The sequence below is a fragment of the Balaenoptera borealis genome, assembly GCF_965194805.1.
Source record: "Balaenoptera borealis genome assembly, chromosome: 12".
NCBI lineage: Eukaryota > Metazoa > Chordata > Mammalia > Artiodactyla > Balaenopteridae > Balaenoptera > Balaenoptera borealis.
Window position 1 is genome coordinate 87,324,125 of NC_138869.1, and position 27,879 is coordinate 87,352,003.

At 39.9% G+C, this 27,879-nt stretch overlaps 1 protein-coding gene across 1 annotated transcript; it reads right to left on the minus strand.

Moving 5' to 3' along the window:
* Nucleotides 1-2,280: 2,280 nt before the first annotated feature.
* On the minus strand, nucleotides 2,281-26,187 carry GPX5 (glutathione peroxidase 5). The gene is made up of 5 exons (XM_082347086.1): nucleotides 19,806-26,187; nucleotides 16,844-16,997; nucleotides 13,915-14,032; nucleotides 13,338-13,437; nucleotides 2,281-12,217 (listed from the first exon to the last, which is right to left on the minus strand). Exons 1-5 carry the CDS (start codon nucleotides 19,884-19,886, stop codon nucleotides 12,011-12,013), a joined length of 660 nt encoding a protein of 219 aa, XP_082203212.1. The 5' UTR covers nucleotides 19,887-26,187; the 3' UTR covers nucleotides 2,281-12,010.
* Between the last annotated feature and the right edge of the window lie 1,692 nt (nucleotides 26,188-27,879).

A 27,879-nucleotide genomic window follows, 5' to 3' on the forward strand; every position in this document is an offset into this window, starting at 1 on the left:
TTTTCTCTGAGAGAGCTTAAACACTTTCTTATGGGCTGGCTTAGATGTGAGTGAGAGTGATGGGTCTTGAAAGCTGTCAGTAAATATCAAAAATGGAGTCAACCTCTTAATTACAATACTCAATAGGAATTTGTGCACAAGTCCACAAAAAAGCGTATACAACAGTGTTCCTAACAGCCCTATTCATGATATCCCCAAACTGGAAACAACCCATACATCCACCACTAGAATGGATAAATTGTGGCATATTCATACAATATGACTATATATATGGCAACAAAAAATATTGTTAAATGCAAAAACATGGATGAATCTCATAGTGCTGCACAAAAGTAGCCAGGCATAAAAGAGTATTTATTGTATAATTCTATTTATATGTTATTAAAATGTGCAAACCTAATAGATGATATCAGAGTCAAAAGACTGGTTACGCTTATGAGGAAAGTCATTAGGAGGCACGTGAGAGGGGCTTCTGGTGTGCTGGTAATGTTCTATTTCTTGACACAGACAGCCTAAGTGACAAAACTTAATTCTGGATCCCATTTGATGGAAATAGTGGCAATAAGTTGGAACAAAAGATCTGAGTGAGAGTTCATAGATATGTTCTCTTTGCAAATATTCAGTGATACATTAATACACATATATTCAGATATATACCTACATAAATATAAGTATTCTATATATGCTCATGTTTGGGCACTTTCCTGAATGTTTGTTACACTTCAATTAAAAAAAGTAGTTTGCTTTAAAAAGAAAAACAGTCACCAATTAGGAAAGAGAACATTGCCATTATTTTAGAAGTTCCATTTGCCCCCCTCCACTTTACACCTCTCTCTCATCTAAGACAACCACAGTATTAATGCTTGTGATAATCATTCCCTTGATTTTACTTAATAGCTTTACTACTTATATATGTATCCGTAAAACATTAGATTATTTAGTATGCTTAGTTTGTGGTTTCTATAGATGATACCATGTTGTATTTGTTTTGGAATGTTTTCTTGTTATTGAAATATTATGTTAACATCTCATTCCGTGTGATTTCTAGGTTTTTCTTTATTGCGTATAATTGTTTTTGTAAATTTTTATAGCTGTCATGAAAATGTGTTAAAACTGACACTATAATACGTTTTTTTGGTTGATCTTTATACACAAGCATACCATCTGTTTAAAAAAAACATTTCTGTTTCTTCCTTTCTTCCTTACATGTTTTTTTACTCTCCTTTTGTCTAGTAGGGAATGGAAGTGGCAGTTCCTGGTTTACTCCACGTGTTCCCAATTTCAAACAGAATGTTTTGAATTTTTTGCCCTTAAGTATTATGTTTTCTGCAGATTATTTTTGTATTTTAAAAATCAGGTTAAAGAAGTTTCCTTCTATTTCCAAATTGTTGTACCATTAGTGGACACTGAAATTTATTAAATGCTTTTTTCTGCCTGTACAGAGGTGAACAAAACTTTTTCCTTTAATTTCTTGATATGCTGGTTTTGATATTAGGATGAAAGTAGGCTTATAAAATGAGATGGAGAGGCTTCCCTCTGTTACTATATTTGGAAGTATTTGTGTCCAGTTGAAATTATTGTCTCTGGAATGTTTTATAGAACTTCCAGATTAAAATATCTGGGTTTGGAGTTTCTCTGTGGAAAAAATTTTGACTATTTATTCAATACATTTAATGGTTTAGGACTATTCATATTTGCTATTTCTTCTTTAACAAAATTTTGATTTTTTTTTTTTTCAAAATTGCTGTTTCATTTAAAATTTCAAATTAATTGGGCAAAATTCTTTACACCATTGCACATTCTGATCCACCTTCTGGAATACTCTTCTTCTGCGTTTTTTGTTTTTTTTTTCGGTTTTTTTGGTTAACCTTTCTCATCTTTTAGATTTCAGTTCCTGGAATGCTTACTGAAGGCTGGGTTAAGGATAGACCCCAGACAGTCTGTCACTTTGACCTGATGTGGCCCAGAGAACCGGGGTGGTGCTTTCCTGGAAAGCAAGAGAAAGAGCTCAGCCTCCTCAGGGTTCAGTCGCTGCTCAGAAGAGCTTTTGAGAAAACACTGTTTCTCCAGCACCTCTAAATTGTGCAAAACCTATGTAACCGACTTTGGGGGGCCGGGAGCCAGAATGTGCTGAGAAGGCAGGTTGGATAAAGACCAAAATCCGACCCTCCCAGTTCCTAATAATGGGGGATGAAGTCCCCCAGATGCCTCGGGTTCCAACCGGGTTGCTTTCACCACGCCCACAGCACCCCCAGGAAGAGTGTCCAAAGCAGGCGGTGCTGAGTAACCCGGCCAGCCTCGAGCGCACCTTCCCACTACCCGTGTGCTCTCCTCGCCCGCGCCATCGCTAGTGGGGGATCGGGATCCACTGAGATGAGGGCGGCTTGGGAAAATGAGGTGCCGGAAAGAAAATACACGAGCACCACAAATTGACTCAAAACCCCGCCTTTCTAACCTGAAGTCTGGCTCCTTACCTCTGAGCCACACAACACCGCAACCCAGTGGCTGCACAAGAGGAGGGCCATTTTCTAATTGCTCGCTCAGTGCAACTGTTGGACTTTTTAACAAAGGTCTCCCTGGAGGGTACTCAGCGGGTCTATTCATCGTGGTTTCCAAGAGGGGCCAGGCCTAGGAAGACGCTTCTCGATTCAATCCTAATTGAAGCAGTCTTGGCAGGATTGGGCGCCCAGCTGAGAGGGTGGCAGGAGGGGTCTTTCTTGTGATTTTCATTTATTCCCGGAGGGTCTTAATTCTGACTCTGTATCCATTCTGAAGGTAAACCGAGCGTTTGTAGCCGTGATTACAGAGGGACATTCAGTCCTTTTCTCCTTCTATTTCTTTACAGGTTAATGCAATCGGCTGAGAGAGGCATCACAATGCAAGTGTAAAATTTTGTTCAGAGAAGAAATTTGGTGTCAAACTAAGGGCAGGAGTTTGGAGAAAAGCGGAATTTCCATTTTGCCTTAGCCTCTTACCGTAATTTCTTGGAGAAGTTACTTGGCTTTTGTATCAATGACACCATCTTTTAAATAAGATTAGTGAGGAAGACGTCTCTTCGTAAGAATTATATCAATACTAAATAATACAGAAATAGTCCAGATTCTCAACACTTGTAAAATTTTTCAGAGCTGGGAGCCTGGAGGACCACGTGGCCTAATGGATAAGGCGTCTGACTTCGGATCAGAAGATTGAGGGTTCGAATCCCTTCGTGGTTGTAAGTCCCTTTTTCACGCTCCGGTTCGCTTTTCCCAGACATCACTGTCCCAGCTCTCAGATTCCAAATTATAGCATCTGAGCACTCCAGAGATCTCCACTCTGGTATGATTGATTCAGTAAGTGGGCTCGGCGCCAGCCCCCTGCATCCAACCGCTCGTACTTTAGAAGTCCTTGGCCAGACAGGCACACAGGTGTGGGAACAGGGAAAAGCGCCAGCCCTGGTCTTTCTGACCGTCTTTTAGTGGGTTGGGTGAGCACAGTGAACGAGGTGGGTGCGACAGGGCACAAATGTCAAGGAATTTTGCTCGCTGGTCAGGCAGTGCCGGGACGTCTCTGTTATTTTAGCGTGAGACGACCCTCACTCTTCCATTGGTTTTCAGTTGGTTCTCGGCAATTTGACGCTGAAAACGCGTCTTTATGTTGAGAGATTTTTTTTGAAGTCAGTTTAAATGTCGCCCCCTTGCGAAAGGAAAACTTGCCACATTTTAGAGGCGCTAGAGAAACGATGTTCTAAAACCCGCCCCTGATTCAGGTGGCTGCCTCCCGAGAGGCGCGCGGTCCTTCTCTGGCCTCTGCAGAGACCTCCTGTGGGTTCTCCCGCACGGTGTGGGATGAAGTAGTTGGACTTTCAGCAATATCTGAGGAACCAGGGTTGAAACAGAGACCTGAAACTATGAGAAGAGGCCAGTCACGCAAATTAGGACGAAGAGGGAGCAGCCTCTACACAAGTGGAAAGAATGTGGCCAAATACATTTAAATATTTAGATGTAATGGACAAATTAATAGAACAATATGACGTATCAAAGTAGATTCAAGAAGGAATCGCAATTTTAAATAGTCTTAAACTATGAAATATTTTGAATTAGTTGTCAAGTCTTCCTACTGAGAAAATTCCACATCCTTTCGTTTACCAGGGACTTCTTTAAAATATTCAAAGCAGAAATAAATCTAATCAGACACAACTCTTCCACAGTATAGGATAAAAAAAGAAAGAAAAAAAAAATCCACAACTACTCTTGCCGAATGCCGCAATGAGTTTTTTCCCATGAATGTACCTCATAAACAGCTTTACTGAGGCACTATTTTCTTAAAATAAACTGCATATATTTAAACTTATAGTTTGACATATTTATAACTCATGAAACCATCACTACAATAAAGATAATGAACATAGACATCACCCCCAAACGTTTCCTCATGCCCTTTTGTAATCCCTGTTCATTTGTTGCCAAACTTTGTTTGCTAGTATTTTGTTGAGTACTTTTGTGTCCATGTTTATAAGAGATATTGATCTATAGTTTTCTTATCTCATTATGTCTTTGACTGGTTTTAGCATCAGGGTAATATGGCCTTCTTTCCCAATTTTTAAAGAGTTTGTGAAGAATTAATATCAATTTAAAAATGTTTGGAAAACACTCCCATTTACCATTGCAACAAAAAGAATAAAATATCTAGGAATAAACCTACCTAAGGAGACAAAAGACCTGTATGCAGAAAATTATAAGACACTGATGAAAGAAACTAAAGATGATACAAATAGATGGAGAGATATACCATGTTCTTGGATTGGAAGAATCAACATTGTGAAAATGACTCTACTACCCAAAGCAATCTACAGATTCAATGCAATCCCTATCAAACTACCACTGGCATTTTTCACAGAACTAGAACAAAAAATTTCACAATTTGTATGGAAACACAAAAGACCCCGAATAGCCAAAGCAATCTCGAGAACAAAAAATGGAGCTGGAGGAATCAGGCTCCCTGACTTCAGACTATATTACAAAGCTACAGTAATCAAGACAGTTTGGTACTGGCACAAAAACAGAAACATAGATCAATGGAACAGGATAGAAAGCCCAGAGATAAACCCACACACATATGGTCACCTTATCTTTGATAAAGGAGGCAAGCATATACAGTGGAGAAAAGACAGCCTCTTCAATAAGTGGTGCTGGGAAAACTGGACAGGTACATGTAAAAGTATGAAGTTAGAACACTCCCTAACACCACACACAAAAATAAACTCAAAATGGATTAAAGACCTAAATGTAAGACCAGACACTATAAAACTCTTAGAGGAAAACATAGGCAGAACACTCTATGACATAAATCGCAGCAAAATCCTTTCTGACCCAGCTCCTAGAGAAATGGAAATAAAAACAAAAACAAACAAATGGGACCTAATGAAACTTCAAAGCTTTTGCACAGCAAAGGAAACCATAAACAAGACCAAAAGACAACCCTCAGAATGGGAGAAAATATTTGCAAATGAAGCAACTGACAAAGGATTAATCTCCAAGATTTACAAGCAGCTCATGCAGCTCAATAACAAAAAAACAAACAACCCAATCCAAAAATGGGCAGAAGACCTAAATAGACATTTCTCCAAAGAAGATATACAGATTGCCAACAAACACATGAAAGACTGCTCAACATCATTAATCATTAGAGAAATGCAAATCAAAACTACAATGAGATATCATCTCACACCGGTCAGAATGGCCATCATCAAAAAATCTAGAAACAATAAATGCTGGAGAGGGTGTGGAGAAAAGGGAACACTCTTGCACTGTTGGTGGGAATGTAAATTGATACAGCCACTATGGAGAACAGTATGGAGGTTCCTTAAAAAACTAAAAATAGAACTACCATACGACCCAGCAATCCCACTACTGGGCATATACCCTGAGAAAACCATAATTCAAAAAGAGTCATGTACCAAAATGTTCATTGCAGCTCTATTTACAATAGCCAGGACATGGAAGCAACCTAAGTGTCCATCATCAGATGAATGGATAAAGAAGATGTGGCACATATATACAATGGAATATTACTCAGCCATAAAAAGAAATGAAATGGAGTTATTTGTAGTGAGGTGGATGGACCTAGAGTCTGTCATACAGAGTGAAGTAAGTCAGAAAGAGAAAAACAAATACAGTATGCTAACACATACATATGGAATCTAAGGAAAGAAAAAAAAAAAGGCCATGAAGAACCTAGTGGCAAGACAGGAATAAAGACACAAACCTACTAGAGAATGGACTTGAGGATATGGGGAAGGGGAAGGGTAAGATGTGACAAAGAGAGCGAGTGGCATGTACATATATACACTACCAAACATAAAATAGATAGCTAGTGGGAAGCAACCGCATAGCACAGGGAGATCAGCTCAGTGCTTTGTGACCACCTAGAGGTGTGGTATAGGGAGGGCGGGAGGGAGGGAGATGCAAGAGGGAAGAGATATGGGAACATATGTATATGTATAACTGATTTACTTTGTTATAAAGCAGAAACTAACACACCATTGTAAAGCAATTATACTCCAATAAAGATGTTAAAAAAAAATGTTTGGGAGAATTCAGCAGTGAAGATGTCTGGGCTTTTCTTTGTGGGTAATTTTTACTAAATCAGTCTGTTTGCTTGTTATAGACTCTTATTCCATGCTAAATGCCATTATCAGTCAACTACATCTTTGTAACAAACCTCACCTAAATTTAGTGGCTTAAAACAATAATTATTTATTTTGTTTGCAATTTTGAAGTTCAACAACTTGGGCTGTGCTTAACCAGGCAATACTTTTGCTGGTTTTGCTTGTGGTCACTCATTGATTGCAGTCACCTGGCAGCTTGACTGGGACCAGATGGTCCAAAATGTTCCCACTCACAGTCTGGTGAGTGTGGCTGGGATGGCTGGTATGGCAGGGACTCACTCTTCACATGATTTTCCATCCTCTAGGAAGTTAGGTGGGATTTCTTCACATGGTGTCTCAGGGTCCCAAGACAACAAGAGGAGAAGTTGTAAGACTCTTGAGGCCATCTTGGAACTCTCACAATCTCACTTCCACAACACCATTACCACAGCATTCTATTGGCCAGAGCACAAGTTCAGCTCACATACAAGAGGGAGGGAAATAGACTCCGCCTCTTAATGGTAGCTGCTGCACAACCACATTGCAAAGGGACATGTATAATGGGAGGAATTTGTGGCCATTAATCAATCAATAATTTATTATCTCATTTAACACTAAAAACAACACTCTGAATAGCCCCTATTGATATGTCTATTGTATATCTTGGTAAGTAAGTTATCCATGATCACTTCTTTACCAGCGGTAATCTAAATTGGTCTGTGAGTCTCGTTTCGAACCCACATGTACCTGGTGGGCAGCTCACGGTGGGGCCGGGGAGAACGTAAGCACTCCAAAACGTAGCAGCAGCTGAAAAGGAACTGATAGTGCTGAGCACTTGCGCACGGGCAATTATAAATCTTTTGTAAAGCCGGAGAGCTCCATGTCCGTGTCTCAGGATGACTCTGATAATGTTTAAGATCCAGGTGAGATTAAGTGACCCACACATAGTCTCCTGACTCAACTCATTTTCTGAGACTGAATACCTGTGTCGCCAATATATCTACAGGCAGCATGGACTTATAAAGAGTAATAAGCATCCCAGAGGAAGCCAGAGGAGTGGAGAAACGGAGGAAAGCAAGTTCAAGGACAGGAAATTTTCCACTGAAAGTCTTGTAAGAAAAACCAAGATCGTCCGCATTTCACATAATTGACAAATCAGACGTAGTTGAATACTGTGAACAGTCGTCTTGGCAAGTGTCAAATGATAAATTGCCAAAGTGTTGGAAGAAGGCAGGCACCACACTCAGCAGGATGGTACTTGTTATGCGTGACTTTAAGAGAGAATTTTAAGACAAATCACAAGCAAGATGTAGGACAGAAATCATAACAGTTGATCTCTTCGGGGGGTGACCTCAAATTTGGCCTGTCTCGTTGTATGGGCTAGAGAGTAGTAAAAGTTGCTCCAGGTGAGGCTCGAACTCACAACCTCGGCATCGCTCACAAGTGTACTGTCTTATAAGTACCGCGCGCTAACCGATTGCGCCACTGGAGCTTCGTTAGGAAGGTATAAGTGAATATACTTTCACAGATGAAGGCGGTATTTTTGTTAAAGGTATTAAATGTTATGAACAAAATGGCACCTTCTGATATGGGGCTTCCACAAATGGGATTAAAAGCAGCAATCAAGGCATCCCTGGTATTTGCCGATCTGCAGCCGTTTCCCCCACAGTACAGAGATGCTGCCGGGGCTGAGCGTCGCAGTTATCTCTATCTTGATCTTCCGCTCAGATTCCCACGGCTTCTCTAAATTCAGACTGTTATTTGAAAGCATTTGAATGAAAAAAAAAATTACATTGGTTCCACAAAGGCAGGAAGCTTTCCACTTAGGAGTGTGTATTCCATCTGTAAGAAACCAGTGCATTTTCATTGCTTCCGGATTCCCGCGGACTTTCCATCTCAGCGGTTCTACTTTCTTGAGTTTCCCGTCTCCACTCTGAGCTCCGCTCGACTGACCTTTCTTCTGCTTCAGATGCCACCTATCCCACCCCGACCCGATCACTCGCTGTTTTTTAACCTAAAAATGTTAAAATACGTTGTTATCCTGAAACATTCAGAGCTAATATTTCCTTTCGAAAAACCACTGTTATAAATGTACAGATGTAATACATACTAAGGAAATGCAGAAAAACAAAAAGATAACTTGAACATTTTCTGAAGTCTCATACTCAGAGAAATCTATGTTTATATTTGTTGTAGTTCATTTCAAGCTTTAAGTGGACGCACTGTGAACCAGACCTGAGCCACAACTCCATTTGTTACCTGGTCCCTATTACCTCCATTTTAACAGGGGGGCCATGATGACACTTTGGGTCTTTCCGTATCAATATCAACTTGGACCTTGTTTCCAACAGTCCTTGAAATGTGAGGGTATTTCTCTTTCTTGAGTTTATGGTTATTGAGTAAATGGTCATAAGTCCCCTTAGGAAAGGAATGGGGGAATTATATGCTACATATTTGCAGTGGCACTGCAGGGTCCTCAGGACTTGGCTTCTCCTTTAGTCAAAAATTTCAGGTCTGAAAACTGGTTTAAGATCAGAAATTGAGAAAGGTATTGTGATTTTATTTTTAACTGGGGCAGCTGCCCTCAGTCTCCTGATTATCTATCCTCAATTTCTTCTGATTGTGTAGACAGTGATATGCTTGTTGACTTCCCATCTATCTTGCTTCTAGAGATGCTGTATTTTATTAATTATCTCAAACACTCTGCAAAGTTGGCTACCACTCTGAAATTGTCTCTCATTACAGTAATTTCACCCACACACTCCTGGGGCATGCAGATGCACTGCACACACACACACACACACACACACACACACACACACACACACACACACTCATGGATTCTGATGGTTGAGTGCTGCTATCTCTGGCCTGAATTATTTCAGGATCCTATAATCCCCATTGCTGTCAGTGAATTTACTTCTGTAGCAGAATCTCATACCATCAGCCCAGCGCCAGTAGAGGACACTCATCATAAAACTTCTCAGTGAGGCTGGTGCCCCTCTCCCCAGCATATTACTTTTTTTTTTTAAAACAGAATGTCCTTTGGCCCTCTTGTGACACATTCATCTAGTGGGTTTTCCAGCATTACATGGTAAATCCAATAAATCCACTCTAGCATGCCCACTTTTCTGAGCTTTTGATCCCTCCTTTGTGCCATCAATCACAAGAGTCATGGCATTCTTACCACATTTAGTGAGAGCCATTTCTTTTTCAAGCAGGAGAATCCTAATAGTATGTTGAGTTCTTGCCAGTGTGTAAAAATTCTGTACTTTTGGAGAATGCTTCAGTATCAGTAAACTCTACTTCAGCTAACTTTGAGTTCTCTTCTTGATCCAGAACCCTTAGAATTTAGTTCTATATGGGAAAGACGCTGAGTGAGTGGCAGAGGCATGTGTTTGGCAGAGGAGAGGTCTCTGCATTGTCCTCAAGGAAGAACCCTTAATAAGGAGGACTGGGTTACTTCTAAAAGGCTCAAAGGATCTTGGGAAATCTGGAGATTTAGATGTTCTAGTGCTTCCCACCAGATGACTCCATTCAATGTCTCAAGGTTCTATTCTTTTCCAATCAAGGCCATGACCTAGGCATAGAAGATAATCTAGTTTGAGAATTTAACCCACTTTGGAGTTCTACTATTCTTATGATTAAATCTTGGATCTGAAACTTAGCTTTTTATGCTCTTGAGTTGCAGGATATGAGAGGTTCTTTATATCCTATTATGGAGACACTCTGGCTTTCACAGTTAGCCTTTATTTGATGAGATATCATCCTCAGCCTTTAATCATCTTTTTCCAAGGCATCAATTTCTTCTAATAACAACTATACAATTCTATTACATTATTATTACCATTTCTCCCATATTTATCAAGCACCTGATACATCACATCTTCTTGTGCATATCCACCAGTGTAGCATCTCAGTTCAGGTTTGGTGAAAGTTTTAAAAACTGCTACTTTTTGCCAGTGGCTGTTTGTGCTCCATCAATCCCCTCACTACCAACCAGATGGTGGGTAATTCAGCTTCAAAAATCTCACCTTATCATCCTCTTTCTCAGATCACTTTTGGTACTAACTGTTGTAGGTTGGGTTCCCCGGAAAGACTCCAAGATGGGGATTTGCATTCAGAAAGTTTACTGGGGCACTACCTCAGGGTCAACACCTGAGAAGCAATGAAGAGAATCAGAATTTGTCAGAGGGAAAAATTGGGCTGCAGTACAAGTGCAAAAGGGCAACTGCCTACCCCTTGGGGGTCTCCACCACTGGAATGGGTCCTTCAGAGTTGTCCTAAATTGAGAAGCCAGATCGTGGCTGTTATACCTCTCATTGACCAATAATTGCATACAGGCTGCCTCCGGAAATGAAATGTGACCTTGACCTGAGACAAGTCCTAAAGAGGGATGAGAGTTGAGAGCCATCAGGTAACAACCTTTCAAGGACCTGGGATGGTAAATCCTTCTGTCCAGGGGGTTCAGGTAATTTGGTCAATCCACCATCTGTGACAGTCACAGTGAGGAAGAAGAGAAAGGTATGATGAGTTTGAGCACAGGATAGGATTTAAAAACCACCACACTGATCCCTGTTGCTGCAGAAAACATTTGATTGGAGATAGGGTCAGGGCTGGTTCTGAAGCTGAGGAATCTAAGGTTGAGAGAGGAAAGACTGTCCTTCAAAGGGTGCTCTGCCCAAGTGTCACAATCTGAATGCAGTAAAGATCAGACATAGGAAAGTTTTTGTAGGGTCCAAATTAGAAAGAGGCTCCAGTTCCCACTATTGTGAAGATGCCCTTCACTTCATGTGAGGCAATTTCCTGCTCCCACTCGACCTAGGGCTCCTACAGAAGAGTGACAGATCAGTGGGGGCAGGGGTGGGTGGGGTGTCACAGATAAAGACTGATCCGAAAATGTTTGGAAATTGACATTTCATGTTTCTCCTGGGGAAGGAAATATGTTATGAAGTGGAACCTAAATTGTATGGCTATACACCCCATTGCTATTTCTACACCTTTAGGGTAGAGAGAGAAGGAGAAATCAGAATGTGTAGCAACGTTCTTTTTCAGGATATTGTGACAAACTGAACCTTCCTCATGGAAGGATGATTTTCCTTTGATGGATATGCATTATTAAATTTGTAACAGATGTCTGAGGATTTAGGGTTTCCATTCTGTTTTTTCTTCACCCACTTACTCTTGCAAGGGGAAATAGCAGTAGCTTTCTGAATATAAATCTACTTGGTAGAGAGTGGGAATTTTGGCACTATAGAGGTGATTTAGTCAAGTGGAGGCCATTTAGGAAGAGAGTGTAGTGAAAAGATGGATTTTTTTTTTTTTTTTTGAACAGGTCTTCAGGTAAGAAGCAGGATGGCTCCTGCCCCCAACTTGGTCTTCCTATTCAGTTTTGAGCTGTTTCAAGTATGCCAGAATATCTGACTTGACTGTACTGACTGGAGCCTGATGGAACCAGCGCATGACAGGGACTCCATCAGGTCCCACCAGGAACTTTTCAAAATTCCAGCGGATGTCGTGGACCATGACGGGTTCCCAGGATATATGCTTGATTGAGCCCATAAGTTCAGAAGGGTGAGGACAGGATTGCTGAAGGAGAGAGATGGAAAAGAGAAATGACAGTATCATTTCTGCTCTTGGATGATTCAGGCTATTTTCACCCACAGGTAATCTGCTCCCTCTTATATCAAGATATTTTCATTTCCTCTGATTACTAATATATTCTCTGAATCACAAAGATACCAACTACCAAGAATGTTGTAGATATTATAGCAAAAGTCTATTCCCTCTTTCTGTTTCTCCCTGTGACCACATCACAGAATCCTGCTGCTATGAATAAGATATGTCACCTCTCTAGCTTTCAGTTTCCTTTTCTGTGAAGTGAATGGTTTAGATTAGAATGTAGTTTCCCAAGTCTTGATACTCCATGGGCCAGTAACATTTCAAAAATATCTTTTGGGATCAATAGGAGTTCCAACATTTTGTTTTGTCAAATAAGAGAAAATTTTAAAAACATCATTGCTTCACCATTTAGTTTTAAAAAGATAATTATAAGAATAAATTACATATAGGTACTAATCTTAGAATAAAGGGTAGCCCTATAAATCAGCTGAGTTTATGAAATCCTCCTTATATTGTCCTATTTTTTCAATTTACTGAGAATATATAAAAATCTCAACATAGGCCAGCTTTGGCCCACAGTTCAGCATCTAAGAACACTGAACTCTGATTGATGATCTGTAGGGGCCCATTCAGCTCTCACATTCTCTATATCTAAGAGTCAGTGTTTCATAAAAGGCACTTACTACATTGTATTATACCTGATTTCTATGTCATCCTCTCCAGTATGAAATCATCAAGGAATAGGGACTGTTTCTATTCATCTTTATACCCTTATTATTTAGAAAACTGCCTTATAGATAGCAGGCACTCAACAAGTATACCTTGAATGTATAAATGAATGAATGTCAGTGAACAAAAGAGGGTGGTCCCAGTGAAAGGTGCCACTCTATACAACTCTCTCCACCACACAAAGCCAGAGCATCATAGATACTAACAAATTAAGCCCCAATCCCTATGCTAATCTGGAGATCTCTTCCAAAGAGTCCAATCCCACCTCCAGGCAGGTGCCCTTGGATCCATTTCCACCACACCAACTCTATGCTAGGAATATTTGGGAAGAAGAGGCTTAGGTCAGTGATTAACTCACCTTCAAGAAGGTGAAGACTTTCTGCTCTTTTTCGCCATTCACATCCCCTTTCTCAAAAAGCTGGAAATTAGGTACATATCCTCCTCCTGGACGGACATACCTGCAATGAACCATAATGTTCCCAGGGAGCTCCAGAATATATGAGAGAAAGTTATGATGGGGTACCAGAATTTGAGGTCATGAGAAAGGGGAGAGAGAGGTGGAGGTATAGAAAACAGGGCTGGGAAGGGAAAATAAGGCCATTTTTAAACTTTGGGCTCCCTGATTCACTTTATTTTCCCTATTCCACATCCTATCACTGTCTCCCCCTGCACTGTTTCTGTACCAGCAATACCAGGAGCTATTTCTGTGCTCCTGCTCCTCCGTGGTCCATCCAGTTCTCACTTCCCAGAGAGGGGGAGAGAGTGTCTGACACTGCCAGACTCATATCAGCAGAGGCCAAAGTTAAAATCAGTTTGCAGATGCCCCTAAGCCTATTAACCCACTACCCATCCCAGAAGTCCCCAATATGGAAGTGCCTCTGGAAACAGAGGAAAGGTAGACAGAGACCCCTATAGGGTTTCAAGCAGGCACTTACTTCAGTCCAGGAAGGATCTCTGAGTTCTCTCCTGGTTCTTGCTTTCCAAATTGGTTGCAGGGAAAGCCAAACACAACTAGGTCAAACGGCTTCAGCTCCTCCTGAAGTGCACTCAGTTCTATGGGTAGAGAAGGGACAATATGGCGGCCTGGCTAGAGAGCCTCCTTGTGTAGAGAGAGATCCTTAGAGATACCCATTTTACAGAGGAAAAAAGCAGAGGCCCAGGGAAGGAAAAAAAAAAATCTAGGTCAGAAAGACTGTTCGTGGCAGGGCTGAAATTAGATACTGGATCTCCAAACATGTATTCAAAATGTTATAGTGCAGTATTTCCCAAATCTGCAGCACATCAGAATCAGGTGGGGGCCTTCCCTTAAAAATAGGGATACCCAGGTTCCATTCCAGAAAAATTTCTGATTACATTCTTCTGAGATGGCTCCCCAGTCACCTTTATTATTCTAAAGCTCACCAGATCACTGCTGGTGGGATTGTAAAATGGTTTAAGTACTATGGAAAATAGTATGGAGGTTTCCCCAAAAATTAAAAATAGAACTACCATAGATCAGTATTCCCACTTCTGGGTATATATGCAAAGAATTCAAAATAGGGCCTCAAAGAGATATTTGCACATCCATGTTCATAGGAGCACTATTCATAAAAATCAAGAAGTGGAAGCAACACAAATGTCCATCAGTGGGTGAATGGATAAACAAATGTGGTATATCCGTACAATGGAATATTATTCAGCCTTAAAATGGAAGGAAATTCTGTCACATGCTACAACATGGATGAACCTTGATGACATTATGCTAAGTGAAATAGACTAGTCATGAAAAAGACAAATACTGCAGGTAAGACAAATACATTTGGTATCTAAAGTAGTCAAATTTATAGAAACAGAAGGTAGAATGGTGGTTACTAGGGGTTGGGGGGAAGGGGAAAAGGAGAGCTGTTATTTAATGGGTACAGAATTTCAGTTTTGCAAGATGGAAAAGTTCTGGAGATTTGTTTCACAAGAATGAATATTTTTAACACTACTGAACAGTATTCTTAAAAATGGTTAAAATGGTAAATTTTATGTCATGTCTTTTTGTACCACAATTAAAAAATGAAAAGCTCATCAGGTGATTTTTAAACAAAACTACGTTTAAACATCACTTCTCATCAGTTTGCCTTCCCTGGTTGGTTAATTGGTAGATTGAATCTCTCTTTTTAAAAGGAAAAGACACACACAATGAGAATGTGCTTCTCTCCTCTGCACAAGCTGGTTCATCCTGGGTGGAGTGTGGGTAAATCTGACAGGGGCAAAGAGAACCAGAGAAATTCCAAGTTGAGCTTCCTGGTGTTCTTCAACAGTCTTCAGGATGTTAAAGATGCATTCTACCTAAAAACCCTCATTGATATGCCAAAACACAAGCTTCCAACTGCCTTCTTCCCCAAGTTTTCCAATCTGTCTCCTCAGACTTTTATAATTGTCTTCTTTGTTCACCCTTTCTGAGCTAGATACTTTCAGTCCCCTAGCAAACACTAACCAGTCCCACCCAGATTCTGCTCAGCCAACGGGGTCAACTGATACCTCCTCTTAGTCCTTTTATTTTTATTTATTTATTTATTTTTGCAATATGAGATTGCTTTCCTGTTTCCAAATGGTTCCTTAGTACCTTTCCCCACATCCTCCACTCTTGTCTTTAGTCACTGTAGGTAATCACTTCCTCTAGGAAAGAGACAATAAATTAGGAAACATGTCTACCAGTCCTTGAGTAGCTATTTCTCAGTTTCCTCATCTGTTATGTACAGAGTGGGAACTGAATAAATTGATTTTTAAAGTCCCTATAAACTGGTAAAATGAAGTATGGTCCAGTAGAATATTCTTCAGTCTTAAAAAAGAGGGAGGCAATGGTCTAAACTCCAAGGTAACTTATTAATTTAAAAAAGCAAATTGGCAAATAGTATTTATAATATGTTATCAAGTGGGGGAAAAGAAAAAAAAAGAATACCTATATATTTTGTAAACGACAATATTGGTCATCTGAAGCGAGGGGAAAGAGATGAAAAAACTTTTCACTCTAAACTTCTTTATTCCTTTAATTTTGAGCCTTGTGAATATATTACCTTGTAAAAATATAACATAACCAAGAATTTAAAATCGAAGTTCTTAATTAGTTCAAATATAAGAAGTGCATCTGTTTCTGAAAGAAAATAATCCTGTTCATTATTTATTGGCTTTCAAACAACATGGCCTAAGATATGAGAAAGATAAAATTCTGCCCAGAGTAATGTACAGAGAGGGAAAAACTACACTTAAAGGAGGCGTTGAGGTTGGAGAGGGAGTGTTTGCCTCTATTATGGCCTCCTCTACCAGCCCTTGCTCCAGTCAAATGTGCTCCAGGTATAAAGCCCCTTTCCCCTTTTCCCTGTCTTTGTAAGTTACATGTAAAACCCTGGAAAAGTCTCAAAAACATCAATCCTACCTCCTGTATTTACCAAGGAGACTTGAATCTTCAGGGAGGCTCCTAGATGTCAGATACATTATTGATTCTCCTGGAAATCTCAGGAGCAAAACAGAGGCAGGACATAGGAAGGGGTCAACAAACATTTTCTGTGAAGGTCCAGATAGTAATTTCAGATGGTCTCTGACACCATCACTCATACAACCACTCAACTCTGCCTTGTAGCTTAACATCCATCACAGACAATCTGTAAATGAGTGAGCATGGCTATGTTCAATAAAACTTTATTTACAAAAGTAGGCTGGCCAGATTTGCCCTGTGGACCATAGTTTACTGACTCCTGACATCAGGGAATAAAGTCACTTGATCATGAGTATTTATTTTGATACATATAATTAGAATTAGAATATAATTCCAACATGACTTAGAATATAATGAGCTGGAAAATTTATCCCCAAGGAGATTTGGTTATGAACTCTTACCAGGATGTTGAGCTGTCAGACCACAATAGGTGGCCACATTGACAAAAAGGACATGCTTGCCCACATACTGCTTGAACTGAATGTGTTCCTTTCCATTAAGAGTGAAAGCGTCATAATCATAGATGGTACCTTTCACATATTTGTAGCAATCCATCTGGAAGATTTTTAAAAATCGTAATATTAGTAACAATAATTCCTAACATCGGTATAACCTTTCAAAGCACTCAAAGAATAATGCATATATTAACTGAGACCCAGAAAACAAATAAGAGTTGTCTAAGGTGTCAATGACAAGACTGAAACTAGGTCTTGTGACTTGAAAGTCAATGGTTTTTTGAGCAACAATCAGTCAAGTCTCTCTATTATCCTGGCAGAGGTGAGATACCAGGAACTGCTTGGATGAATGGAAAAGAGCAGAGATTCATGAGCTGGAATGGGATGGCCTGGAAGTAAGTGGAGACAAACAGAAAAGCGCACTGCCTTTCATGCTTCTATGAAAATGAGGCTACTCCTTGTCTCTGTGTTGAAGGCATCTTGCCTGACTCCTTCAGTGAAGGGAAGGTTTTAAATTGCCTAAGTATTTAAGGATGGCCTTGTTACTTCTTTAACTTTCCCTAGGTCTTCTGACTTCTTACCCCACTCATCAGCATAGTGGAGTGGAAAGAGCTCTACTGGGGAATTAGAAGCCAGCTCTATTGTTAAATTTCTTTATGGACCTGGGCAATTCTCATCCTTGGCCCTCAGTTTCCCCACTGGTAAAATGAAGACATTTGTCTAGATTCCTATCAGATCCTCAAGGGGCCTTCCAGGTTTAACATTCTAGAATCTAATATTACCCCCACCTTGAGTAGTTTTCTCTCTCAATGCACTAGCCAATACTGTGAAATTCTAACTTTTTGTAGCTCCCAAGAAAGGAGATGGAGAGCTCAAAAATGCATCTGTGAACAGGTCACTAAAATCTGCCTAGCAGCATCCACCTTAGCACATACCCAGCTCCTCACCCATTGTGCTCGAGGTATCTAATACCTGCCTTCATCATCAGCTCCATCTAGCCTATACCTTACCAAATGTCCTGAACATATCTGAGCAAATTTCCACATAACAGAAATAAGCTCCACGTGAAATCACCACTGCCTGTTCTTAGGTTAAATTCTTCCACAGGCAGATCTCATCCTCTCCCTCCACTGTCTCTATCCATGCAGGGTGCATGCAGTACCCAAAGTGTGCCGACTCCACGGTGCTCACCAGCACATCCTGATCTCTCTCCCTATATCGGGGAAGCCACTACAAATGGCTTCTGGAATGTAGGGAATGTAAAATCTGGAATTATGAAAAGAAAGCTAATGTCCAAACCACCCAGTGAGAAAAAGGCAGAGAGGTACTGACCAGAGAAAGGAGGGAAGGACATAATCTGATAAGAAAGGTCCAGACTTAAACCGGGATTAAACCAGACTTCCTGGAAATGCAATGGACTATAAAGGATTTTAGTCAAACACCATCTGCCCCCACCTAAAGAAGTGATCCAACACAAAACCAAACCAAACTCTACCACTGATTCTATCCCTAGCATACCAGGTTGTAGCTACTTAGGCTCTGCTCCTGGGGAGAGAGGCATTTTCTCCACACAGGCTTTCCCACCTTTGCCTAAATGCATACACATATACACACACCAGCAAAACTGAGACATGTATAAAGAGAACATTGTATCATAGCATCCATTCCTATCTCCCTGATGCCTGGTTCCAAGCTAAACATTTTTAAGAATTTTCCTTTTTTCCCCCCTGTGCTACTGCAATGAAAATTACTGAAAATCATGTAGGGTACCAGAATGTGGGGACTTAGACTCTGAACTTGAAGACTCCTCTTAGTCCAGTCCAGCTTACTCCTGGTATTCATTGCTGTTTCACATTTATTTAAGTCTGTGTGATATGTCTCAAATACTTCCAGACTCAGCTTTTATTAAACAAATTCTACAGCCCAGAATCTCCACACCCAAGTAGACAGCACTGGATAACATAAAATCCATATCAACTCTCAAAAATAGGGAAATCACTCAGGAGGCTATCTAGTCAAGAGGGAGGAAAATCTTACTAGAGTTGTCTTTTATAGAACACATTATATGCATAATAATTATTGCTCACCCACCCAGTAATTGGGTGAGCAGGTGGGTAGATACTGTTACACACACATTTATGATGAGAAAGCAGAGACTAACAGAGGTGAGTTGACTTGTCTAAGGCCAAAAGTGATAACCCACTATGTGAATGAGAGTTCGCTTGCCCCTAACTTCATGATTCCTTTTTGCTTCTGAGTCATCTAGTTCATTGCTATTCTTCCCTGAACTGCTCCTGCCACTGCCATACAAACATTTTCATCAATAAGGCAACTGAGCCATGAATTGGAAATAGAACTGAGGCCAGAATCCAAGACTCCTGATTTCAGATCCAGCTGTTTTAGGCCTCCAATTATTTTTTTCCATATGTTTTATGTTTCTCTGATAACTCTCTGATTTTATCCATCCCTAAAACTTCCACATTAGTTTTTTTCCACCTCTTCGTGGGTTTCCTGCTTAGCTGGTCTGAGATGACTCAACTCAGCCTCTCCTCCAAACCCTGGTCCCCATCCACTCTGATGCCCACCACTGCCCCGTGCCTCAGACCCAGCTCTGATGCACAGACTGATGTGGCTGGAGGGGTATCCAGGCGACCTCTACGTGGAGAAGGAGGGGAGAAAGGACCACAGTAAAAAGACACTCTCGTCCCTACCCATATTCAACTCAAGGAACACCCATTCATAGGAGTGAAGAAAATTCAAGGAGAAGAGAAGAAAGGTTTAGGGGAACCCACAAAGAGGGAGAAAGCAGAGGTCAGAGTCTTACAAGAAGGACTGAGGGCAAGATTTGGGAGCAGGACAGAAGGCTCCACCTTTGAGCCCTGTCCCACCCTCTCTGGTGGTCACTCACCTTCTCCAGCTTAGAATTTGACTGCATGAAGCCAGCTAGGAAAAGGGGGAAAAGATAGGAGGCCCTTAACTGTACAGTCATGACTAGTATCTGTAGATCACTAGTCTGAGAGTCTGAGGTTGTCGGGTACCTGGCAGCCTTTTGATACCCTGGCAGGGACTAGCCCAAGCCTATGCAGGCCAGTTTCAGGGTGGCAAGGATTTCTGGGTTGTGAGTAGGGCAAGAGGACGTAGAATTCAAACCACATCCTCACCTACACACACCCCTGTGAGCACTCAGAGCTCACTAGTGCGATGAGGACCCGGGACTCACATAAATTCTGGCAGAATTATGAAAAGGTGAGGGCAAGCGCTCCACAGTCCTTGAAGACTATTGTCTATTTTTTCTGAGTGGATAGCCGTATCTAGGTGCAGACATCTCAGTAAAGTCACTGCAAAAAGGCATGACTAGACATTCCAAATACTAATCCTAATATTACTATGTAAGTTAAAAAAAAAAATCAAAGAATGGACCACATGTGATCCATTAGAAGGAAACTGGGCCTGAGGAAGGGAAAAATATTTGCACGTTAATATGTTCACTGTACAAATGTTTACAAATGCTTTCATGTGCTTACTAGTCAGTAAGAAAAACCAAGCAGTCCAAGAGAAACATGGGCACCAGACAGTAAACCAAGTGGCGTCTGTATTAGGATACAATGTTCTCCCTTACCAATAATCAAAGAGGTATAAACAAGAATAGTTGCATTTTGCATTTATCAGATTGGTCAAAGTTCAAAGGAATGGAGGTGCCCAGTCTCCGTGTTAGTCTGGTGTAGGAGGCTCTTATACACCAGGTGGGGGCAGGGAGGACTACTAATAGCCGACAACTTTCTGGAGGATAATCTGCCATTTTGAATGTGATGCTTTTTTTTAAGTAAATAACTTTAAAAAAATTTTTTAAATTTTGAAATAATTATAAATGTATAGGAAGTTGCAAACACTTCTTTTAATCTCCTGGAAGCCTGAAGGCCCAAGAAGGATAATGGAAGTGAGACTCAAGTTCCTCTAAGGATAAAAATGCTTTGCCTCTCAACCATCATAAGAACCCCCATCCATTCAGCAACAGTTTCCAACCACTGCTCAATAGTCTCAGCCAAAAGTTTAGAATAGATGAGTTGATGATGCAGACCTGGAGCCCTAGGAATTGCTGAGTTTCTCACATAAATAACATATTTAAATCCCACCAACTTCATGGGGGGGCTGACCAGTAACTTTCTCTTGTCTACAATACAGTTTTACTTTCTGGACCTCAAGTGCTAAGGTTTGAGTTAATCATACTCCTAAATTCATGATTACTTGTCCTTGTAAGTTTCCTCTCTTGTTTTATTTATTATTCATACCCAAACTTCATTGATTTTTGATTCCTCTCTCCATATAGGTAAAATATGTTTAATATGCATAGTGTTCTTATTCTTGGAACAGTTGTATATTCCTCATCAGATTATTAGCTCCTTGAAGTTTAAAAAATTATTTGGGTTTTTTTTCCATTTAAATCTCAGATTTAAAGGGTTGAATTAATCAAACTTTTAAATTTATGGCACTTTATCATCATTAGGCTGTGCAATGATTCTGTTCTTATATTAATTAAAAAATTTTTTTGTCCCCAGTCCACTCTCATTTTCCTACCTCTCAGAGAGGAGGAGGGGCAAGGAAACAGTTACTACAGACTGGAAAGTTGGCAACATTTGTTCTGTTGCAACAAAACATTTGGTGAAACTGTTGCCTGATGACTTAGAAGGCAAAATGACTAAAACAAGGATGAATGCGGTCCCTAGGGCTTTGAAATTACAAGGGGTGAATTCAGCAACTAACTGTGCTGTAAGGAGATAACTAACAAAGAGATATTGAAAAATATTTGGATTAGTTGAAGAGGATCGGGTTTGTTTGCCTTTACCACTCTTCCCACACTCTTCTTCCTCCTCCCACAGGATTTGGGCTGACAGCTCAGCTTTACTCCCACGTTTATTGAAACGATAAATACTTCCCCTCCAATTCTCAGTTCATTTCCAACCAGCCCCCTCCCTCTTCCAGGTTCACATAAGGAGCTGCCTCCCCTTCCTTAAAACTGAGGTCTGAGTAGGGTTTAATTCTTGCTTCTGGTGGAATCTGGGTATTCTTGAATTCTCTTGGAAAACAGAAGATTTTTGTTATCCCAGATTTCTGATCTCTTCTCAGAAGCCTCTAATCTAGAGGGAGGAGCCCAAAACAATGACTGCTGGTCCAGCCACAAAGCTCTCAAAGCCCTTTAAGGCAGCTATACAGATTTTCTGCTTTGTGGTCCCTTCCCACCCACAGATACTTTGCCCAGCTACAGTACAAGAACTATGGAGATTAAAATATCAAGCTTCAAAAATAGTGTACTTCAATTCCTTCATCTTTCCCAGGATATGTGACTTTGGGCAAGTTACCCTCTGTGCCTCTGGTCCCATTTGTGAAATTGGGAGAATAATATGAACTTCATCGGACTAATTTTAAAAATAAAGGAGATAATTCATTTAAACTCTTAGCACTGGACTTAGCCCAAGGTAAACACCCATCGTTAATTTAACAGATGAAGAAACTGATGCTCAAATAGAAAAACTGACTTATCCAAAGTTACGTGGAATTACACATTGCTTCTCCCTCGCTGTTATAAATTCCTTACTTTCTTAATCACTTAATGTTTGCTCATCACACAATAACTAACTCCTAGAGTAGAAGAGAAAATTTCATCAGGTCAAGTGACCTAAAATCTCTGCCTTCCCAAGTCTCTGTGTCCCATTGTCTTAGTTTCCCTGGAAACAAGAGCTCTGACCCGGAGAAGAAAAGGTTTAAGAGCTCATGCTCAGCAGGGGGCCACATGGAGCCACTTCCTGTCACGGTCTACCTGACTGTATCGTATAACTGCTGCCTTCTCTTCATACTTTCTACCAGAGCCACATGTCAAATTCCTGTCATTTCCCTTCTGGAATGCTGAAATAATTTCCTACTTGTCATGTGTTCTCTCTTCCAAGTTCTTCCCCTTCAATGCTTTTTTTCCTTCACCTGCTGCCACTGGAGCTGCTGAACACTTGTCTGATGATATCCCTCCACCGACAGTGAGCCAATAAGGCTAACTAATTTATTAGAGCATCAAATCCAGAATCTCCAGCATGGTATCCAAATTGCTCCTGATGTGATCTCAGCCTCCTTCTCAGTCTTAACTCTCAGTAGCTCCTCCTGTGAATCTCATTCTTCAGACAAGCTAAATACTCTCCATTCCTTGAAACACTTTGGATTTAGGTTCTTGATCTTGGAGGTCAATTACACTGATTACTTGGGGATTCCACCTTCCCTGCCCCAAATTATCTATATATTTATTTCCATTGAAAGGACAGGGAATGAAATTTTATCAATTTTACCAAACAAGATTTTAGGTTTGAAATGTTTGTCACCTGAGCCATAGATTAAGTCTGAAAACCAGTCCAGATTTAAATTAAACAATAAGAACTGTCACTTCCTGACTTTAAAAATCTTGTAATTGCTAATAGTCCATAATCTTAAATAGAACGGCAAAAATCAACATGTCTCAAGCACTGCCTATTTTCCCCAGTCAGACTCCAGTTTTTCCTTGAGGTAGGTTTCTTATGAGGATAACTTTCTTGCCCACAGCTAGTGGGTGGCAGCTTAAAGTCAAATAAAGCCTTTCAGACTCTGTCTTAGCCTCTGTTAATGACTTAATCTTACCTAAAAATCAGCACCAAGTTTCTTGTGTTAGTTCCTTTGATCATAGAGGAAACAGGTTCAGTTTTTTCTGAGATGTAGTCCACCTCTTCACCCCAGATTCAATCACAGCCTCTACAACCACCCAAATATGATTTAGAGATTTTTGTCCACCATTTAGTTTTACTTGGATATTTTCCCTGAATTAGACAATCTCCATCGGCATCTGGGATCCCCATCCAGGTCTCCAGGATTTTCCTGTGTTGCAAGTGTGGGTTACAAGTGTGAAACGTAGGATCTACTCCTAAGTCTGCCATTTTAAAGTTGTATTGCTTATGTTTACATAGAATTTGTAGTTGACAAATCTCCTTCACATCAAGGATTTCATTTAGCCTTCACAATCAGCCAGTTACAAAGGTAGAACAGGCATTATTTGCTCACATTTTCAATGGAAAAGTGAGGTTCAGAGAGGAGAAGTGACAAGCAAAGTCTCATTAATAGTGTAGACCTAGACCATAAACCTGAGTTTTTATTTCAAATCCACTTTTCTCTCCACTCTAGGTTCAACTCCCAATAAAATATATGTTTGGAAATGAAGGGAAGTTCTAGAGAGACCACTTTCCTTTTGCATTTAATTTTCATCCTCATGTGTTCTTAACCTTCTGACCTCCTTCCCCAAACATGATAAGGAAGCTCACTTCTGGTCCAGGCTGATTCTGGCCCTGAGCCTTCACTGAAACAGCTGGTCCTGACACACAGATTTTCTGAAGTGTCTGTCACTCATGCCAAGCTTTCCTCCTCCAACCTGCTACAGGAAGAATTCTGCTTCTTGGAGGTTGGGGGAGGGGGATAGGGGGAGGCAGTGAGAGGAAGGATGTGTACTCTCTTAGGCAGTGTTCTTGTCTGTTCAGTCTTAATGGGCTTGGGGGAGGGAGTGGGAGAGAGAGCTCTGTGTCCATGCACAACCACAGGAATTTGAGTAACCCACACCATTCAAACCCAGATGCCCTCCCACCTGGAAATTCTCCAGTCTGTGTCTCAGGCCCTTGCTGCTCCCAGAGAAAGAATAAATATGCCCATTTCACCAATACACATTGCAAGCCATCACCAACTCAATACAACTGTGGGACATTGAGAAAATATCAAAATCACCAAAGTCCCTTCTAAGGCTGACATTCTTCGTTTATTTTCTCAGTTTTGAACGATTCTGGTCACCTTTAAAACTGATTTGATCAGTTATTACCCCTAGAAGATTGGGAAATGAGAGTAGGAAGCCAGAAATTTTACAAATGTTAAGCTCTAGTGTTTCTTATGGTTCGTGTTTCCCAGGCCACAACTGTATACATGAGAAGAAGATGCTCAGTAAAGTGGAGAGACTGCCTCGTCCAAGTCACAAGACCAGGGCTAGACACAGCCACAACTCTGCCCCTACAACAGTCTCTATCCCTGTTACAGTCAGATCAGATTTAGAACAACTAATTTATCCAATAGTTCCTAAACTGACTTTATAACTTCTCTTTCAAACCTGGATTCATTCAAGGTTCATGTTTTGATATTGATTATGTCTTTTTCGTATCATTTATTTTAAATCTAGAACAGTCCCACTAGGTTTCTCTTTTATGGCATTTTTGAAGTTATAAGTCCAGTTGTCCTGATAAATATCCCACATTTTTAGTCATCTCATTTTTTCCTCACAGTGTCATTCTTCCCCTACACAGGCAGACCTTGTTTTATTGCACTTCACTTTACTGCACTTTTATAAATTGAAGGTTTGTGGCAACCCTGAGTTGAGCAAGACTATTGGCACCATTTTTCCAACAGCATTATTTTTTTTTAGTTTATTAATTAATTAATTTATTTTTGGCTGAGTTGGGTCTCCGTTGCTGCGTGTGGGCTTTCTCTACTTGCAGTGAGTGGGGGTTACTCTTCCTTGCGGTGCACTGGCTTCTTATTGCAGTGGCTTCTCTTGTTGCGGAGCATGGGCTCTAGGTGCGTGGGCTCAGTAGTTGTGACTCGTGGGCTCTAGAGCACAGTCTCAGTAGTTGTGGTGCACGGGCTTAGTTGCTCCGAGGCATGTGGGATCTTTCCGGACCAGGGCTTGAACCCATGTTCTCTGCATTGGAAGGTGGATTCTTAACCACTGCACCACCAGGGAAGTCCCGGCATTATTTTTTTAATTAAGGTATGTACATTGTTTTTTTAGACATAATGCTATATTAAACACTTAATAGTATAGTATAAACATAATTTTTATACCCACTGGGAAACCAAAAAAAAAAAAATTTGTGTGACTCACTTTATTGCAGTGGTCTGGAAGCAACCAAACCCACAGTATCTCTAAGGTGTGCCTATATTTCTTGTTTTGGAAGTGAGGTCAAAGACTTGGATGGACTAGAATTTTGTGAATGTTATAGTCATCCCTGAGTATCTGCCAGGGATTGGTTCCAGGAGCCCCTATGGATACCCAAATCTGCAGATGCTCAAGTCCCTTATATAAAATAGCACAATACAACGGATACAGCCAGCACTTTGTATCCACGTGTTTTGTATCCATCGATTTAACCAACTGCAGATGGCTGACCGTATAAGGTAGGAGTAAGGTTTTAATTTCTTTTCCCATGGATATCCAATTGAATCATCACTATTTATTTAAAAGACCATCCTTTATTTTTCTATTACTTTGCATTGTACTTTGTCTTAAATCAAGAGTCCTTACACACACAAGTCTATTTCTGAGCTCTCTATTTCTTTCCATTGTTCTATTTGTTTATTCTTAAAACAAACAACTTTTAATGTACTTTTTTTTTTCATTGAACAACCTTTTATTGAGCTTCTACTATGTGCCATACAAGGTTAAAAAACAAAGCCTTTATAAATATGAAAGCTTAGTTTGTTCTTTTTCAATAAACTGAATCAATTGAAAGCAAGCTCTTTGTTCCCAAGAATGAGTTATAATTTAGCTGCTTCATTTTTGTCAGTAGAATGCCAACTGAAGTAAAAAATCCCGAAATAAAAGGAACCAATGATGAAATTATTTCTGTTACTGATGATAGTGAAAAAGAATTTGTAGATATTGATGATGATCTTTTAGAAGTAGAAACATTTACACAGGAGGAAATGGATATATACCCATCAGACTATGAAGGTCAGTTCATTTAGCTAATCTTTTTGTTTGACCTTACTAATTTGATATTGGTGACTGATTATCTGAGATAACTTAGTCTTGAATCTGAATTGGCATGTTTATAATAGCCTAAAGCCAAATATTTAAAGAGAACTTAATATTTATGAAATGCTAAGCATGTTTAAGGTAGATTTTAACATATAGTTTTAAAAATGAATTTTGATATTTTATGAAGCAAGTTCTCCCACCCTCTTCAAAAGCGTCTTGACTATTTTTGTCCATTTGCACTTACACTTAAGTTTCTTAAGCATCTTTTCCAAATTCCTCAGGAATGTCTGTTAGGATTTTGGTTGAGATTGTATTGAATCTATAGAATAGTTTAGGTAGAATTGACATTTTTACAGTGTTTACTCTTCTAATCCATTAAGATAATATACCTCAGAATTAATTTAGAGCTCTTCAAAACTGTGCCAGTTAAGACATATTTCTCATCATAAAGATCTAGTCATCTTTTGCTGAGTTTACTGCTAGGTATTTGATTATTTTATGTAATTTAAAAATTAAGTTTAATTTTTTAAAGGTTTCTGAAAATATATAAATATAATAAAATTTGTATTGATTCTTTTATCTAGCAACTTTGTTAAATCCACATAATTATAATAATTTATTGCTAGTTTCTTTTTAAATTATATGTTCATAAGGTATGCTAATGGTAGTTTCATTTGTTTCTAATCTTTGTACATTAAATTTCCCTTTTTTGCCTTCAATTCACTGGCCAGGTTTGCCAATACAACACTGAATTGAATTGAAGTAGTAGTAGAGACATTCTTTCCTTGAATATTATTTCAAGGGGTAATGATTAAATATTTCACCATTAAGTATGATATTTGCTGTAGACTTGTGTTAGATACTCTTTATCAGGTTGAAAAGGTCTCTTGTATTCTTAGTTTGCTGTGAGTTTAAAATATGAGTTGTTGGTCTGAAACAAATAGGCTGCCAGATATTTCTCCAGCAAAGATGAGTTTATTCAGGATGAGCAGAGAATTGCATTTCAGGGTCTGCAACCGTGGTGAGCCACATGCCAGTCCCCACAGGCAAGGAAAGAGACCGCTTTTACAGAGAGGAAAAGGAAGTTGGGAGGGCTACAGTAAACAAAGAATCCATGGCTTTTCATTGGCTGAGTTCAATTGCCAGAAAAGAAGTTTTTCTTCTTCCTGTTGGGCTCTGC

Bases quoted from the DNA above. Each gene is read 5' to 3' on its own strand.
- GPX5 (XM_082347086.1), bottom strand. From the start codon at position 19,886: ATGACTGTACAGTTAAGGGCCTCCTATCTTTTCCCCCTTTTCCTAGCT. The intron at 13,438-13,914 runs GTAAGTGCCTGC...GGTTCATTGCAG, and splicing joins GAGATCCTTCCTGGACTGAA to GTATGTCCGTCCAGGAGGAG. The intron at 12,218-13,337 runs GTGAGTTAATCA...TCTCTCCTTCAG, and splicing joins AAGTCTTCACCTTCTTGAAG to CAATCCTGTCCTCACCCTTC.